The sequence below is a fragment of the Leptidea sinapis genome, chromosome Z, assembly GCF_905404315.1.
Source record: "Leptidea sinapis chromosome Z, ilLepSina1.1, whole genome shotgun sequence".
NCBI classification, from domain to species: domain Eukaryota; kingdom Metazoa; phylum Arthropoda; class Insecta; order Lepidoptera; family Pieridae; genus Leptidea; species Leptidea sinapis.
The window spans coordinates 31,225,179-31,243,417 of record NC_066312.1 but is presented as its reverse complement, the minus strand read 5'-3'; the positions used below and the strand labels follow the sequence as shown (position 1 = coordinate 31,243,417).

At 34.9% G+C, this 18,239-nt stretch overlaps 2 protein-coding genes across 7 annotated transcripts; one reads left to right on the top strand and one right to left on the bottom strand.

Annotated features, from left to right (window-relative positions):
* Positions 1 to 1,474: 1,474 nt before the first annotated feature.
* LOC126979130 (prostaglandin reductase 1-like) lies at positions 1,475 to 8,612 on the top strand. Of its 6 annotated transcripts, XM_050828353.1 has the most exons (3): positions 5,241 to 5,451; positions 6,875 to 6,924; positions 7,531 to 8,612. In XM_050828353.1, the coding sequence occupies exon 3, from the start codon at positions 7,548 to 7,550 to the stop codon at positions 8,556 to 8,558; it is 1,011 nt and encodes a 336-aa protein (XP_050684310.1). In that variant the 5' UTR covers positions 5,241 to 5,451; positions 6,875 to 6,924; positions 7,531 to 7,547; the 3' UTR covers positions 8,559 to 8,612. The 6 variants fall into 6 exon arrangements, with proteins under 6 accessions (XP_050684311.1, XP_050684310.1, XP_050684306.1 ...); XM_050828354.1 differs by lacking the exons at positions 5,241 to 5,451; positions 6,875 to 6,924 and adding an exon at positions 1,475 to 1,487; XM_050828349.1 differs by lacking the exon at positions 6,875 to 6,924 and having other exon boundaries at positions 5,242 to 5,451.
* Positions 8,613 to 10,127: 1,515 nt separating this feature from the next.
* Positions 10,128 to 16,357, bottom strand: LOC126979005 (prostaglandin reductase 1-like). The gene is made up of 2 exons (XM_050828146.1): positions 16,206 to 16,357; positions 10,128 to 11,594 (listed from the first exon to the last, which is right to left on the bottom strand). The coding sequence occupies exon 2, from the start codon at positions 11,569 to 11,571 to the stop codon at positions 10,558 to 10,560; it is 1,014 nt and encodes a 337-aa protein (XP_050684103.1). The 5' UTR covers positions 11,572 to 11,594; positions 16,206 to 16,357; the 3' UTR covers positions 10,128 to 10,557.
* Between the last annotated feature and the right edge of the window lie 1,882 nt (positions 16,358 to 18,239).

The following is an 18,239-nucleotide window of genomic DNA, read 5'->3' as shown; positions in this document are numbered from 1 at the left end:
GGAATAAACGCAATTTTTTGACATATTCACTTTTCTGCACAGCGCTAATTGTGAGTTCGAAGAAAGAAACCAACCATTGGCTTCGCATAGATATGCAGCCATAAAAATAGCTGGAAGAAGGAAACAAATCCTTGTTTTATTTCCTTCCTTTCCGAGGGGTTTTGAAGGATCCGAAGGAAACTTTCCCTAAAAAACCCTTCTAGCGATGCTTGCGGGGGGCCTAAATAGAAATAACACCCTTATAAGATTATTACTCACTCATGTTGCAATTAATCTTGTTAACAAAATCTGGCAATGCCTTGTTGTGCGTGGCCATTTGTTTCTACAGTGTGACAGAAATTTTGGGACCGCGAAAATATTTAACATTCTCATCAGGATTAGGAGAAAGGACAGAAAGTGAAGATATAGATGAATAATAGAGTGTCCATACGTTTTTTCTAATAAATTAATGTAGTTTTTGTCCTTATATTGTCTATTATTTCAAATTATTTTGTATGTAACACGTAAATAAATTAGTTTATATTTAGTACCACAAGAGCTTATATATCTATTCTTATTTTTTTAAATTTATTCCCTTCTAATTAAAGTTTTACTTCACTTTATTATTATTATGAAAAATGAGTTCGTTATTACTAGCAAATCAATTTAGCGAGATTTGAACCGGCTTCTTCGCGACTTTACTACAGATCACCTGGCAGCACTGCTATTGTGACTTTCAAATGAATGGCCTACAGACTTGCATCCCGTGCCACTAAATAGATTTAATAAAATAAGCAAATACTGAAGGTTCGCTAGATGGCGGTGCTCTAACGACCCACGTAAATTCCTGATACATAGCAATATACGTGTGCCAATTCAATTTATTACTTATGTACCTACTTACGTATTTCAATCCATGTTTGACGTTACACAATTATTGACAATTTGTCAGTACACAGTAGTCAGTACTGAAAGTTAACTGGCTGGTTTACCTAACCCAATTGAACTTCGGTACCTTTACGTTGGCTCATCAAACTTAGCCCCCCAAAAAATTTTTTTTTCTATTTTTGAATTTTCAATATAGCATATCGTTAGTTCGTAGTTTGTTTTTAATTGTTCGCTAAAAATAATTGTTTGTTCTTTTGTTGTTTATTTAAAAACAATTAATAAAAATGGGGGGAAACGCCTACTATTTGGTTCTGGCACTCGGCGGCCGCTGCCGCGGCACGCTACGCTCGGCACGTGCGTTTTTAACTGTTGTAACATAACCTAACCTAACCAATTTTAATGGATTGCAAATTTAAAAAAAAAAATCGAGTACTAACAAATGTTTATAGAGAACAATCAAGAACAAATGGCGAACTAACGATGTAATAAAAAAAAATAAAAAATCTGGGGGGCTAACTTTCTTGAGCTCTTTACGTTTGAGTAAATAATATATTCTTTGCTCGGTGTTAATAGATTAATTTAATTGAAATTCTAATATAAAATATTTTTTAAGGATTTTGGTAAGCATCTTTATTCCCTAGCATTTCTTAGTCTAACCAGTTAGCTACATTATTCAGCTGTCATTAATTGCTACCTACTTAATTTATTTTCCGTACGAAGTACGAACTGTTGTTATTTATATGTCTCATAATTTTAAATTGTTATTCATTGGCCGTTGATGACTGGCCAAGTGTCACAACTCACAACAGTGAAACTTCAAGGTCATTTTATCGGCTGAAACCAGCATATTCTTAACATACATTAATTTAATAAACATTTCCATTACTCATTAAGGTGAGAACTGAATTATAAAAATTATATATATATATATATATATAGTCACGGGTACCTTAAAAAAGTGCGTTCACCTTCCTTAAAGGCCGGCAACGCTCCTGTGATTCCTCTAATGCTGCAAGAGAATATGACCGTAAGCTAGTTTGACCTCCTTTTCCATAAAAAAAACTATATATTATGAAATTTTAAATGCGCTAGAATGGGAAACGCTTGCTATTTCAACGTGAAACATTCATTCACTTAATCCGTCCCATTCTTGTTACTTGCCTTATTATTTCATCGTCAGTAACAGGTTCAGTTTTATCTAGGTCATCATGGTTTAGTAAGGAGACATTAGTTCAGCCTCAGAAAAGCCTCTTTAATGTAAAAGGTAAAGGAGTCCACAAGATTCTTTATTTGGTTCGCATTCAATTGTGACGGCGAGTGAAGAAGCGCGCTGGGGTAGGGCGGATTAATGAGGTCCTGCACCTCTTTAAATGAGTATATAAGTATAAACGGTATATGCAGATAGATATTTGAAAATATGATAATAATAATATAATAATATGTTAACATATTATTTTCTAACTAGGTACCCCACTTGAATGACAGTGTCGTATCGTTAGTTAGATCTTACTGGTATTACCACTTGCCAGTCACTATTATTGAGGCGGTTTTGAAAATATTAGGATAGGAGCGTACTTGTCAACTGACCCGGATTTGACTTGTCTCCGGTGGATTAGTTTACGTATATTCTGACATTCTTCTAAAAAACCTCTTTAACTCGGTTATTTTTTTTTTGGCAAGAAATAATTTAAAATATTAAACTCTCAGTTAATAGAATTCTTTCACAAAGTTAAAAGGCTTAAAAAAGTTATTGAAAAAGAGACGGAAAAATACGAGTTTATCTCTCTTTAATAAATCTTATTATATTTATCTTATTAATTAGAAATAAATGTACACATATTAAAAAGTACTGGCTTTGCTTTATAAAATGTTCCACATTGGAAAATTACAAATTTATTTAAAAATATTGTATAAAAAATAATACATATAAATTAATTGTAGCTATTGTTAATTACGATATGCTGTGATCGTTATGTGACTGATGAGCAGTCAGCAGCTCTGGCTATTCACAATGGCTTACCGAACCGAGTCCATCAGGTTCCGTTCCAAAAGAAACGAGTATTTGTTCATCGCCAAGCACGACAAATGGCGAAAAATATCTTAAACATGTGTGTTGAAAAAAGGCAGAACAAAAATTTAGATATAATTATTAGGTAATTACGATGTAAAAATTAATAAAATATTTTTTTACATGATTATGATGATCAATTAAAATAAGGTCACAGCACGTCGTATTCCTGAACTCTGTAGTCAGCTATCGCGACACGTGTAGGTATTAGGTGTTTACTGGGTTACTAGTTCGATGGTTTCAAATGATGGAAGACAAGTATGTGTTTTATGTTTGTTTCAAATCGATTCCCCCATGTGTTGCACGGAATAACAATCTTCAACGGACAGAGGAGTTGTCTTATCAGGATTCCTTTTTTATGTAATAGGCATAATAGCCTGTACAGGTACAGTAACAATCAGGAAAATTCTGTCAGTTTTATAAAAGATAGGTACAGTAGAACATATCCTACGGAGATCCAGCAAGATAGGAAAGGAAAGCGAAAATATTGTTACTGTAACCGATTTTGTTCGACAAGTCGTAAGCTGTCAGCCATGTTCGGCCTTAGCGTTTAAATATTGTTAATATTAAACCACTAGGTAACGCACACTTGAAAAATCTAAAAAGGCACACATCATCGCGACGTATCAAGTTTACTTATATATCATTGATATTATATAGAACAAGTTGACCCGACAGACGGTGTTCTGTTCATAATGAAAAAAAAAACTCCTGCGGGTGGTATTTAGAAATCCTTATATCCTTAGCTGACCTCTACTCGACGAAAAGAATATTCCTTCCAAATTTCAAGTCTCTACGCCTTATGGTTGCAGAGATATCGTGATGAGTCAATATATAGGGGAACATCTTTTTTTATTTATTTATAAAATAAATAAACCGTGGGTATACGAGTATATATTATGAAGTGTATCAGTAGATTTAATGGATATCTACTTTCATTTTATTAAAATATAAGTATTATCTAACAGTTGGTAAGCTCTTTAGTTTTAATTATTTAAATACCTATTCAACTTTCAATAATTTTATTTTCAGGTGATTAACATGGTCAAAACAAGAAAATACTAATTCTCAATACTAAAGCACCAGAATCAACGCACGCACACATAAACACGACTTACACGGCCGCCAAGCAAGCTTGGGGAGACAAAAGTATTGAGTGCCACGCCATACGCATCCGAGACTGGTCGTTAAATTTTCTGCGCCGCGTCGTCCGTGTCGCCAGACGTAGGTGTAAATTTGAAGAAGACCGCTTCGTTACGCTGCTGATCTATTACTTGTACTCTGGCTATATAATAATATAACCATATATAATATAACTAATAATAATATAACCTTCAATTTCTTATTATCAATTATTTTATTAATGAGTGAAAATTTTAAAATGTGTGAATGGACAATGAACTAAATTGTAAATAGAATATAATATATATTCTATTTAAATATATATATATATTTGTAAACAATAATCAGTCAAATAAAATTGTGGAATCCCAGGAACATTTTACTCATCAATAAATAAGAATAAAAGAGACAATCAAGAACCTGATAATAACCTGACCTGTAAAAAGTGTAAGTGTTTATATTCTGATGAATATAATATATAAAATATCAAAATATAACATTATATCGTTCCTTGTAAAATATATAAAATCTCACTTGATAAAATAATATTAATTATATTATATATTAATAAAGACATTTTTTTATTTTAGGTAGAGAAAATGCCAAATTTGCTCAAAATATGAAGTAAATAGCAAAAAATCTAAGAATGCCCCTAGCTCTTCAGTAATACGTGAGTGCTTAGTTGGTAACACGGCTTTATTTAATGTAATATTTTAATGCGTCTGTTAATTATTCCTAAAATTAATTATAATTAAGTTTTACTTCAATCGCGCGTAAAGATTACACGCACACACCATTTTGAAATTTATTCCCTTCTAATTGGTGGTTTAATTCTAATTGTGTAAAAAGTGTGTGGAATAAAAAAGGTTTAATTCACTTAATTATTATTATGAAAAATAATTCGTAATTACTTGTAAATCAATTTAGCGACATTTTAACCGGCTTCTAAGCGACGTTTACTACAGATCACCTGGCAGCACTGCTATTGTGACTTGCAAATGAGTGGCCGATAGACTTGCATCCCGTGCCACTAAATAGATTTAAAAAAATAAGCAAATACTGGATCAATTTTCTTTTTCTGAAAGGTTCGCTAGATGGCGGTGCTCTAACGACCCATATGAATTCCTAATGTAGGTAACATAGCAATAAACGTGTGTGAATTCAAGTGTCCTACTCATTTCAATCTATGTTTGACGTTAGTACGTTACACAATTATTGACAACTTGTCAGTACAATAATAGTCAGTACCTAAAGTAAACTGACTGGTTTACCCCAACCATTCGTGAATCGAAATTCGCGGTACCTTTACGTTTGAGTAAATAATATTATATTCCTTGCTCGGTGTAAATAGATTCATTTATTTGAAATCTCAGATATATTTTTTAAGGATTTTGGTAAGCATCTTTATTCCCTTAGCATTTTTATAATCGTCATTAATTGCCACTTAATTTATTTTGCGTACGAAGTACGAATTGTTGTTATTTAAATATGTCTCATAATTTTAAATTGTTATTCATTGGCCGTTGATGACTGTCAAGTGTCACAACTCACAACAGTGAAACTTCAAGGTCATTTTATCGGCTGAAACCGGCATATTCTTAACATACATTAATTTAATAAACATTTCCATTATTCATTAAGGTGAGAGCTGAATTATAAAAATTAAGTAGGTATTGTATGTACCTAATTAATTTTTGCTGCCGGAATAACTTTTTGAAATAAGAATTGTAATGTGCTGTGTAATGAGCCGCTTATAAGTTATAGGTAGGTACTGATACTATACTGTGTGAACGGCTCGTACAAAATGGCGCGGGCGGTGCGTAGAGACGCGTCGCTTGATTGTGTGTCTTTTACTGCATCTATCATGAAAGTGTTCTGAGGATCTGATTCCTGCCGCCGAATTCCACCTTCGCACGCAAGCCACGAATTAGGATATCGGCCCGATTAGTAATTACTTGCTATCTGCCCCGGATTCGACGTCTCTCCCGTGGATTGGTTTACGTATATTCTGACATTCTTCTAAAAACCCCATATCGATTATTCTCTTTTTGGCAAGAAATATTTTAAAATATTAAACTCGACTTAGTTAGTAGAATTGTGTTCACAGTCATTGGATTAAAAAAGTTATTGAAAAAGAGACGCAAAATCCTCGATTCCCGACTTAAGTCGGACATTCAAAAATTATTAAATTGTCGTTTACTTGTTCTGTTTCACCTTGTTTCTTGCTAAAATTCAGAAGACCTACTGTAATTTGTTTTCGATAGGCCTATCTTTCAGCGACGTTTTCTCTTTGTTTATACTACCTACCTAGATTCGTTTAATATACCTAACCACACCATTTACACAATTACGGGCACTCGAAACTTTTCTGTATAACTAAAATAAATCTTATTTTAATTAATCTTATTGATTAGAAACAAGTGTATACGTATTAAAAAGTACTGGCTTTATTTTATAAAATGTTCCAAATTGGAAAATTTCAAATTTATTTAAAAATATTACTTACATATTCGATTCGAGCGTTTGCTTGCAGTTTTTGTTTTGATATTGTGCTACAAATGAAAAAAAAAAAGGTTTTATTTTAATTTTAATGAATTGAATATTCATTGTAAATCTCTTGAAGACTTTATTTTTAGCTTTTTGAATGTTGAATTATGTATACCTACGTATTATAAAAATGTGACAAAGTAAAGACTGGAATTATAATTAATTAGTTAATTTAATTAATTAATTAAATTAATATTTTTTTTTGAATTGTTTGCTGTGTGTTTCTACATTGAAAGAATGAATCCAAAAAAATTTTTTGTTACTTTATAGCTCACGCCTTCGAGGGTCGCGCAGCAGCTAGTAATATAATACCTACGATGGTAGGGAACCTTTTGTCATAATTTAATATAAACATCATGATATTGATCAAAATCGCATCTTTGATACGATCTCGCACGACCTTAGGCCGCGCTTATGGCGCGAAATTTTGGATTGGATTTTGGCGGACTTATCGTTGGATTGTCTAGTCTGTTTCTGTATGTCAAAGTCGAAAAACTTTATTCAAATATGCTTTTCAATTTGTTTTGAATGGTAATTATAAATATTTCATTTTAATTGCTGAAACTACTGACTATTCTAACTGAATATTCGGAGGTCGTGAGAATATACATCTATAACTAACTTATATACATATAAATTAATTGTAGCTATTGTTAATTACGATATGCTGTGATCGTTATGTGACTGATGAGCAGTCAGCAGCTCTGGCTTACTGAACCGAGTCCACCAGGTTCCGTTCCAAAAAATCGGTTTATATATAAATATTATATATTAAAAAAGTTTATCTAATATTATGAAGTGTATCAGTAGATTTTATGGATATCTACTTTCATTTTATTAAAATATAGGTATTATCTAATAGCTGGTAAGCTCATTAGTTTTAATTATTTTAATACCTATTCAACTTTCAGTAATTTTATTTTCAGGTAAATACCTGATTAACATGGTCAAAGCAAGAAAATACGTGGTGAAGACGCATTTTGTGGGAATTCCTAAACGTGACGATTTTGAGTTGGTAGAATATGAATTGCCCCCAATCAAAGATGGAGAGTTTCTGGTTAAGGCAGAATGGATCAGTGTAGATCCTTACATGCGTGCTTACAACGCTTTCACTCCCGTACCGTATGACCAATTTGGTTTCCAGATCGGTTTAGTTCAGGAATCTAAGAATTCTAAATACCCAGTGGGAAGTAGAGTCGTTTCACATAAAGGTTGGTGTGATTACGCTATCCTATCTAACTCCCAAGAAGCAACGGAAATCACCTATAAAATGCCTGACCTAAAGGGTCTACCTATGGAACTTGCAATTGGTACTGTGGGTATGACTGGCGCTACAGCTTATTTCGGTTTTCTGGAGATTTGTAAACCAAAAGCTGGAGAGACAGTTGTGGTGACAGGAGCTGCAGGTGCTGTGGGTTCTATCGTCGGTCAAATAGCGAAAATAAAAGGATGCAGGGTTATCGGATTCGCCGGATCAGACGCTAAGGTTGATTGGTTGGAAAAGGAACTTGGATTTGATAAAGCGATTAATTATAAAACAGAAAATATTGACGAAGCTTTAAAGGCAGCCGCTCCTAAGGGCGTCGATTGCTACTTTGATAACGTTGGTGGAGGAATCAGTACTACTATTATGAGTCAAATGAACAAATTTGGTAGAATTTCAGTATGTGGAAGTATAAGCGCATACAACGATGATCCTAAAAGTATGCCGAAAGCTGTAGTGGTTCAGCCATCTATGGTATTTAAGGAATTGAAAATGGAGGGATTTTTGGTGTCTAGATGGGCTAAACCAGAAAATAGATGGCCAGAGGCGTTTGCTGAAATAGCAAAATGGATTATGACTGGCCAGTTAAAGACTAAAAGTCATATAACAGAGGGTTTTGATAAAATCTATGATGCGTTTATTGGTATGCTTGCTGGAGACAATACCGGTAAAGCGGTAGTTAAAATATAAGTACCTTTTACATTTTTTTTATTATAAAATAAAATGTGTCTTGTAAACTGTAAACTTATTTCATTTACGTAATATACATAATAAATAATTACTTTGTAAGGTGCTGCAATATATGAATCGTGTTCGAAGTTAAAAGCGTTCCAATTAACAAATACTTCATAAATAGTATTAAGTTTGTGTAAGCACAGAGTAGAGATGGATACTTTCGTGAACATGATGGTCGTGATTACTGTCATTAGTTGTAATCACATCAAACTAATAAAATGTTCTATAACTATGTTCTCAGAGGCGGGGGAGGCGATATATAATTTTTGCACCGGACAATTATTATTCGAGACGCAGGCATAGATCATTCGCGAGTCCGGCTTCTGTCGTACTGTGGCTCGCACCAACTTACCTATACCACAATACAATTCAGTAATAGAACAGTACCTTAACTTCTCGATACTAAAGCACCTGAATCAACGCACGCACACATAAACACGACTTACACAGCCGCTAAGCAAGCTTGGGGAGACAAAAGTATTGAGTGCCACGCCATACGCTTCCGAGACTGGTCGCTGTCCGAGTTAAATTATCTGCGCCTCGCAGTCCGTGTCTTCAGACGTAGGTATAAATTTGTAGGAGACCGCTTCGTTACGCTTCTGTTTTATTACTTGTACTGTGCTTATACTGAGGTCTCTCTCTGCTCTCAACACCCTTCACGAAACTAAACCTGCTTGCGATATATCTCCGGATGGATGGTAGACAATTTTGACAGAGTGCTTGCGTTTTTGTGAGAGGGATAGATGAACAGTATATTTTGGATGTTTATGTTTTAGTTAATAACAGTAAATTGTGTACGTATTAATATTGTATGCATGTAATTAATTACTTACTTTAATGTTGTTATTGGCTCACGCCGTTTTATTAAAGTATAAATAGAAATAAAAAAATACCTGCAACTAGACGAGCAGGCACTACTTTCTGGTTCGTAGTGCAAAAGAGCATGGGTGCTTTCGATGCTATTTCGCCCGTGACTATGATGCTTGCAACAGCGGCAAAATATTGACGAACTCAAAAGTCCTCGCAGCGTGGTAAATATAAAGTTCTTTGAGAATCACACAGTTGACGAACTGGCTTCATCATCAGATCAGCTGGATCATCATCTACCTTCATGCCCATTGGGTTTAACTATTACAGCCATAAACCTAGAATATACTACTTTAATTCGTCAATGTGTGCCTTAGATTGTTGAATAATCTGCTAAATAAAGATCTAACAAGGCGTGGCTGACAGTTTACGACTTGTCAATTGAAATCGGTTACAGACACAACAGATTCGCTTAATACAGATACTCTTAACTTAGCGGTCTATTTTACGGTGTGCAAAACAAGCATCATTAGAATGTTATTATTACAAATATTCTAGCGAGGTCTAGGGCCCTGTAGTATGTTCTATCTTGTCACCATACGTGAAATACTAACCTTTAATGAGTCCCCGTAGCTGATTGTGGTCATTATCAGCTCCACTTCATCAAATGATACTTTCTGTGTAAAAAGCCTGATTTGTTGATGAAAAAAAAAACCATTAAAATGTAATCTGTAATTTTATTATGCATATTTTAATTTATATGGGGAGAAATAACAATACAATTTACACTGGCAAATCAATTGACATAACTAAAATGAAGACTACTACAGAAATATTCATTTTGAATATAGGTACAAAATACAAATGGCTTGAAGAAAATTGCCGACCTTATAAAGCGTCCAATAAATGTACATATTTATTGGAACATCGATAACACATTGGTACGTGGCGGGTGAGGATTGAACCGGGTGCTCCGTGGTGAGAGTCAACGGTACAATTGCGAAACCGACGCCTATTATAAATCTAAATATAAACACGAATAATTAAGTCGTGCAAACATAAGCAATTTATTAAACAAAAAATAAAACGATAATGATAACATATTATTTCTTCGAGAATGATTGCTGTTCAATGGAAAAGTTTCGCATTAAACTTTCACAACGGCTTTACCGAAATTCTCACCATTTAACATTCCAATGAACGCATCGTAGATATTCCCAAAACCTGTTGTCACGTGTTCTGGGGCCTTAAGATGACCGTTCTTAATCCACTTTACTAAAACAGCAAACGCTTCTTGCCAACGATCTTTATGTTCCCATATTATAAAGCCCTCTACCTTCAGTTGTTTGAATAAAATTCCTGGTTGAACTATTGTTACTTTAGGAAGTTGTGTTGGGTCATCATTGTAAGAACTGATGCTTCCAACAACACAAACACGACCTCCTTTACTCATATTATACATGACAGAGCTACTTATTTCACCGCCAACGTTATCAAAGTAGCAATCGACTCCATTTGGAGCAACTTCTTTTAACGCTGTTTGAATATTAACAGTTTTGTAATTAAAAGCTTCATCGAACCCGAGTTCTTTAAGCCATTTCACTTTTTCATCTGTTCCAGCAAATCCGATTACTTTGCAGCCCTTGATCTTCGCTATTTGTCCAACGAGACTGCCTACAGCCCCGGCTGCTCCCGATACTGCAACTGTTTCACCAGATTTAGGTTTACATATTTCAAGGAACGCTAAGTATGCGGTTGCTCCTGGCATTCCTACAGCACCCAGGGCCAGTGACGCCGAGAGTCCTTGAAGATCAGGCAGTTTATAAATCCATTCAATGGGTGGTTCGGATGTCTTTTCTATTACATCCTTAACAATAACATGATCACACCAACCTTTGTGGGTAACCACTCGAGTACCAACTGGAAACTTGGGATCTTTAGTTTCTTGAACGACGCCTACTTGAAACCCGAATTGATCGTATGGTGGTTGGAGAAAACTGTTGTAGGCGCGCAGGTAAGGGTCGACACTCAACCATTCGGTTTTAAGCAGAATTTCTCCATCTTTTAAAGGTGGAAGATCGTATTCCACAATTTTGAAGTCATCCCGTTTTGGTGGTCCTTGAAATGTGTTACTGACGACGTACTTTTTAGCCTTGACCATCTTGTTCACGATTTATACATCAACTGAAACATAATGTTTAATAATAACACATACCTCATTTATCACAATGACTAGGCGTAATGAAATATGATTAACATGATGACTTGCGTGTTATGTTATCTAATGATAAACACTGAATGTTATTTTAAATTCAGTAAGCAATATTTTTGTGGTGTGATATAACCGGATCTATTGATGTTATGACGAGACAATTTATATTTTATTTTCGTAGAGACATTGTTTCATTATATGTCTTCTACTGCACTTATTACGGGGAGCGTTCTGAAGAGTTGATTGTCCTGATTCCTTCGCAAGAAACCTCACAAATTAAGATATTATCCACACCCTCTGGATGCGTGGCGTTCCTTCACAGTGCGGATTTCTAGGAACTTCCTCCTCGTACAACCAAGCTGTGGAACGGAAATGAAGCTTTTGCGGTGTTTCCAGGACTATACGACATGGATACCTTCAAAAAAGTGGGTATACTTTTCTAAAAGGCCGGCAATGCTCCTGTGATTCCTCTGGTGTTGCACTGTTCTGGGCGGCGGTGATCACTCAACTCCTCCTATTCCATAAAAAAACGATAATATTGTTAATAAGGACATTGAATTATTTAATTTATAATACATTTTCCAATGTATAAACTTTCACTTTTTTATGGAACAGGAGAATAAACGAGCTTACATATGGGCCACCTGATGGTAAGTGATCACCGCAGCCCATACCAAAGAATATACCTAATAGTACAAGTACATACTGTTTTGTAACACCGTTGCCTACCGTATAAAGCTTCCAATTAACGTTTACGTTTATTGTATTTAAATTCCATCAATTATGTATATGTAGGTGTACGAGTATTATCTTATACATAAATAAAATTCTCGTGGCCCGGTATTTGTTACCAACTCCTCCGAAACGGCTAAGCCGATCTTTATGAAATTTTGTGTGCATATCGTGTAGGTCCTAGAACCGGCCAACATTTATTTTTGATACCCCTAAATGATAAGGGTGACGAACCCCTAAGTATATTTTTTTAACATTTATTTTTATTATATTATGATTCAGCATTAAAAAATACATACATCTTCAAATCTTCGTCCTTCTTAATGTAATTTGCTGTCTAACCCAATGCAAAATTCAAGTTCACTTTTTATCACACTCATCTAAGTTTTACCTAAGTAGAGAACAGGTAAGATTCGTACACTTTTTAATCTAAAGTCTAAGGCTTGTAAAATGTTCTATTATAGATATTTGAAAATATATTTAATGCTGCTGTATTACTAGAAAAAATGGAAACTGTACGAATGCAACCCCAACGCGGGGTAGTTTCGTACACGGTGTTGGGCACATTCGTACATAGTGGTGAGCCACTGTACAACGTGATTAAAATGCCATATATACTCAACGTAAGCTTTATTGAGATCAAACTTAACTCAGAATTGGCCTACATGACAGTAATAATTAACAATATTGTTTTTTTTTAACATTTTAGTAGTTATAAAAATATGAAACAATTGAACACTGATGGTTAAATCAAATAGTAAAACATATTTTATAAAGTTTTCTTAAGAAATATTGATTGATTCATTAATGAATCAATCAATATTAACTATCAATCATCAAAACTACGAATTGGCACACAAACAATAGATAATGGATCTTTTATTCAGATTCAAATTCAAAAACACTTTATTCATGTAGGTCACGGAAATGACACTTATGAATGTCAAAAAAAAAAAAAATATTGTTTCTTATTGAATTTACCGCTACTTTGTAAAGGGTTGAGCTAATGAGAAGAAGTAGCAAGAAACTCATTGCCACTCTTTTAAGCCAAGATTTACATTTTAATTGTTTTACAAATAATTTCAATTACAATATAGGCAAAGTGAGGCAACAAAAATACTCAAATGTCAAAAACTTAAAGGCTTACATGAGTAAGTCAAAAAAAAGAAAAAAAGAAAATTAATACTTATAAACACAAGAGTTATTGAGTATAGTAGATGCATCAATCCACACACACCGTAAATAAATAGAGGCATTATATGAGCATTTCATGAAATAAAATATATAATAACTTTAACTTTAAAGGAAATAATAATAATAAAAAACACATCAAGCAGAATTCCCGGTAACAAGATCATCCAGCCACCACGAGTAGCACCCGTTCACGAGCATGACGCATGGAGCAGCCATCACCTCCCTCGACTATATTTTAGGGAAGGGTACGACGCGCCCCACGTCGCCGCCACAAGAAGAGGCATTTAAGCGAGCATGACCGATACCTGTCACGAGAAATCTACCGAATAACAAAACAATTCATGTTCATCTACATATTATGCAATACTTACTAAATGCCTCTACTGACTATTTTGTTTCAAATTACATAACTCATGATAATTATTATTATTCTTATTAAAATTCATTAAAAAACAGAAACAATATGAATATTTAAATTATATAACTATAATGACATTTATCACACTACGACAGACATGTAACAGCCCAGCAGCTCAGTCCCAAGGGTTCTTTAGATCCAGATATTCAGATATTTTATAGTACCCTTTTGTATACAACTTTTTCTTTAGCACTGATCTATATTCATTTAAAAGTAAGTTCTGAATGTCAACAGGGACCTTATTATAGAAACGTATACATAGACCTCTGAATGAATTTGTGACTTTTTGAAGTCGACCTACATTAAAAGCAAGCCTATCCCCATTTCTAGTATTGACATTATGAGTGTCACTAATTTTTTTAAACGAATTTATATTTTTTTTTACATAAACAAGGTTTTCATAAATGTATTGCGATGTCAAAGTCAAAACTTTTATTTCCTTAAATTTTTCCCTTAGTGACACTCTTGGTCCTAATTTATAGATGGCACGAATAGCTCGCTTCTCGCTGTCTAAAATATTGGAATAAGTGGCCCCAGGCATACAGATATTTAAAATATTTTGAGCAAAGCTAAGATTCAGTTGTAAACCAATTTTTTTTCCAATCTCATCACTACATAATAATGTTATGTTTAATATTGGTTTGTAACTCTTGATTTTGTGAGAGGGAAATAGTTGATATGTCTAATGATATGCAAGGGTTCTGCACTTGAGGTATAAGCGACTCATGCTCTGGCTGTTGGCAAGCTTGAGAAGGTGTCCCATAAAATATGTTTTTTGCCACTAGCGATTCAAATGTTTCTAGGTTATACTGACTTGATTTAATAAGCTTATCCATTGCCAAAGCATCACTTATCTCTTTTTGAGCCATATCATATTTATAAGTTATTTCCTGTAGGGTTTTGTTCATATTAGAGAGTTCTGAATGAAGCTGCTTTAAATTACAAACGCATCTGAGTGTTGTATAGTAATAATATGACCACTGTACGAATGCTCCCTCTGTACGAATCCAACCTGCTCTCCCCTACTCAATGTTATATTACTGTTATAATTACACTAAGCCGTAGTATTACGATTTACGGCGTCGTGAAGGGAGTCATGCCCTCGATTTTTAAGAAACCAATAACTGCATATTTAGTTTTTTTTTAAATTTCGTGAACTTTTGACGGAAATCGACCCGAATGATTTTTCAAAAAAATTACATCCTGTATTGTTGGTCCAATGATTCTCTGGAAGGACTCTGTTGCTGATAGGGTAGTTGCGATATATTCGGAGTATTATCGTATCGTTCCGAATATATCGTTGTCGATTTTGCGAGTAGACCTCCTGGTAGCGGACTATATTTGAAAGTATGTCCGCATTGTCCATCGCACAAAATTATTTACCCGTGGGAGGCTCCTTTGTACTGGATGCCGGCTACATTATGGGTACCACACAAAGGCCTATTTCTGCCGTGAAGCAGTAATGTGTAAGCATTATTGTGTTTCGGTCTGAAGGGCGCCGTAGCTAGTGAAATTACTGGTCAAATACGACTTGACCACTTATGTCTCAAGGTGACGAGCGCAGTAGCAGTGCCGCTCAATTTTTGGGTTTTTCAGCTATAGGTTATCAGCTAAACGTCGTACTCGTCTCGTCCCTTACTTTCATAAAAAATATTATTATTACCGTCCGGACCATACCGAGTACGACGCCGGCCCAGCTTGTGCGAGGCACCCACAGGACTGTCCGATGGTCCGGCCGTACCAAATCCGACTATGTGTTTAGGCTATAACTTATTTCCTTATATCAATTATACGTCTAAATAGACTGTGTCAGCTGTATAAACGTTGAAAGAGGTTGACTAACCTCTAGGTTGAGCAATGCACGCACACTAACACAAAATGACATACAAATTGCTAGTGTAAGACGTAGCTTGTGACAGACACCAACGTAATAAACATTGACTGTATTCATCGGTTGTCTAGCAAAAGAGGCCTTATCTTGACGTTTATATATATTATATTATTTTAAAGTAAAATAAGCATATCTACGAAATGTATTCACTAGCCTACATTTATCTTAGAAATATAATTACAGAATGAACGTACCAGCCCGATAAGAAAAGTTTATAAATTATTTAATACTGTTAAATACCTTAGGAATAAATGAGCAGTTATAATATAATGTGATAATATTATATGAAATCTTGCCTTCTCCACTCAAAGCATACGTGACATTCTTAACAAATAAAGTTTAACGTACCTCGGTAAAAATATGTATTATTGATGTGTTAAACGATAATAATTCACGAAGATATAGTGTTTTCAAAAAGCAATATTATACAGCATGCACCTCGCTAGGTACAAAGATATACTAACGCGAGTAAATACAACGCTTCGCTTGTTATAATATTATCCTCAAAGGAAGTATGATGTTAGAACCTGTTCAATGCCGCGTCGCATACACGGTCGAAGTATTTATTATTCAAATAAGGGTCAAATTAAAATGTCACTTATGTTACACAGAGTATTTTTGAAAATTAGATATACATTTAAGATTTTATTTTATTATATTAACTAAAAGATTTGTTATTGTATCTTATGTATGTACGTCTTTCAACGTAGTTATTGTGATATATAGTAATGATCATTATTCATGAAATTGCTTATATTGAACGTGTGTTTAGATGCCCAGTAGGGGTACCTCTACTGAGCAGTTCGAACTTCGAGCAGTTTTATTAAAACTTTAACTATGTCATCTGTCATAAGTCTGTGAATAGAAGGCTTGGATATTTTGGTGAGTGTGGTATAAGGGTTGCATGCTAATAAAATCGTTTTACTTGTATGGAAAATGTTAACGTTGAATAATTAAGTAAGTTAAGTTAAGTCATCCATTCACGCCGAGAAAAGACATTTTAGAAACCATAGGTAATGGACAACAACACCAGGGGTCAAGACATGCGTTGCCGGCCTTTAAGTACGCTCTTTTCTTGAAGGTCCTAAGTCGAATCAGTTTGGGAAAACAGGAGCCGGTCTAAATTTCTTGCAAAATACGAGGTTGTACAATGCCAGTCGTCAAAATGGTGGATTCGCATTTTGACGAAATATCTGTGGTATCTGGTGGTGGTGGAATTAAGTTGGTTGTATCAACCCGAACAACTTCTCTCAGTATCCCCGTGATAAATGTGATAGAGGATGCATAGAGATGCATCTACACAACAGCAAATAATCTAACTAATCTGATTGGAGATGACTTGATTAAATTCAAATATTATATCATATTCGTAGATGATTCGAGCCGCTCTTCGATGCATGAGGTGAATTAATGGAAGAGCGCCCGCCCAGAGGTACTCCAGTACTCCGTCTGGGACCGAATTTGCGTCTTAAATAGTTGATTACTTCTCCCTAGAAGTTCAACCTATATAAGATGTACTGTATTTAAGGCGAGGTTTTCCCAACACTCTAGGTAATAATCGCTCGAACGTAAGATTCGATAGGTACGCATGGGCACGAGCGTCGGGCATGGCTGAGAACGAACCGAGCGATGCGGGTCAACGACCGCCGACCCAGAAGGACCGCGTAATTGTAGTTGCGCTAGAGTATGGAATTACTGTGATATTTTTTATGCATTTTTGAAGTAAATCTTTTTTATCGACGTATGAGAGAAATGTTATATTACGCGCAAAATTATGACTTCAACATTATGGATATCGTATCCGAAATTCTCGAGGCTGCAGAGAACGAATTTGGGATCATTTTTGAAATCCAAGATGGCCGCCACGAAAAATTATTTTTTCAACAATATGGGTATTTTATCCGAGGCTCTCGAAGGTGCAGAGAACTAATTTGGGATCATTTTTGAAATCCAAGATGGCCGCTGCGCAAAATTATGATTTCAACAATATGGGTATCGTATCCGAGGTTCTCGAGGGTGCAGAGAACGAATTTGGGATCATTTTTGAAATCCAAGATGGCTGCTGCGCAAAATTATGATTTCAACAATATGGCTATCGTATCCGAGGTTCTCGAGGGCGCAGAGAACTATTTTGGGATCATTTTTGAAATCCAAGATGGTCGTGTCGCAAAAATATGTATTCAACAATATGGGTATCGTATCCGAGGTTCTTGAGGGTGCAGAGAAGGAATTTGTGATCATTTATGAAATCCAAGGTGGCCGCCGCGCAAAATTATTATTTCAACAATATGGGTATCGTGTCCGAGATTCTCGAGGGTGCAGAGAACTATTTAAGGATCATTTTTGAAATCCAAGATGGCCGCGTCCCAAAAATATGTATTC

Bases quoted from the DNA above. Each gene is read 5' to 3' on its own strand.
- LOC126979130 (XM_050828354.1), top strand. From the start codon at position 7,548: ATGGTCAAAGCAAGAAAATACGTGGTGAAGACGCATTTTGTGGGAATT.
- LOC126979005 (XM_050828146.1), bottom strand. From the start codon at position 11,571: ATGGTCAAGGCTAAAAAGTACGTCGTCAGTAACACATTTCAAGGACCA.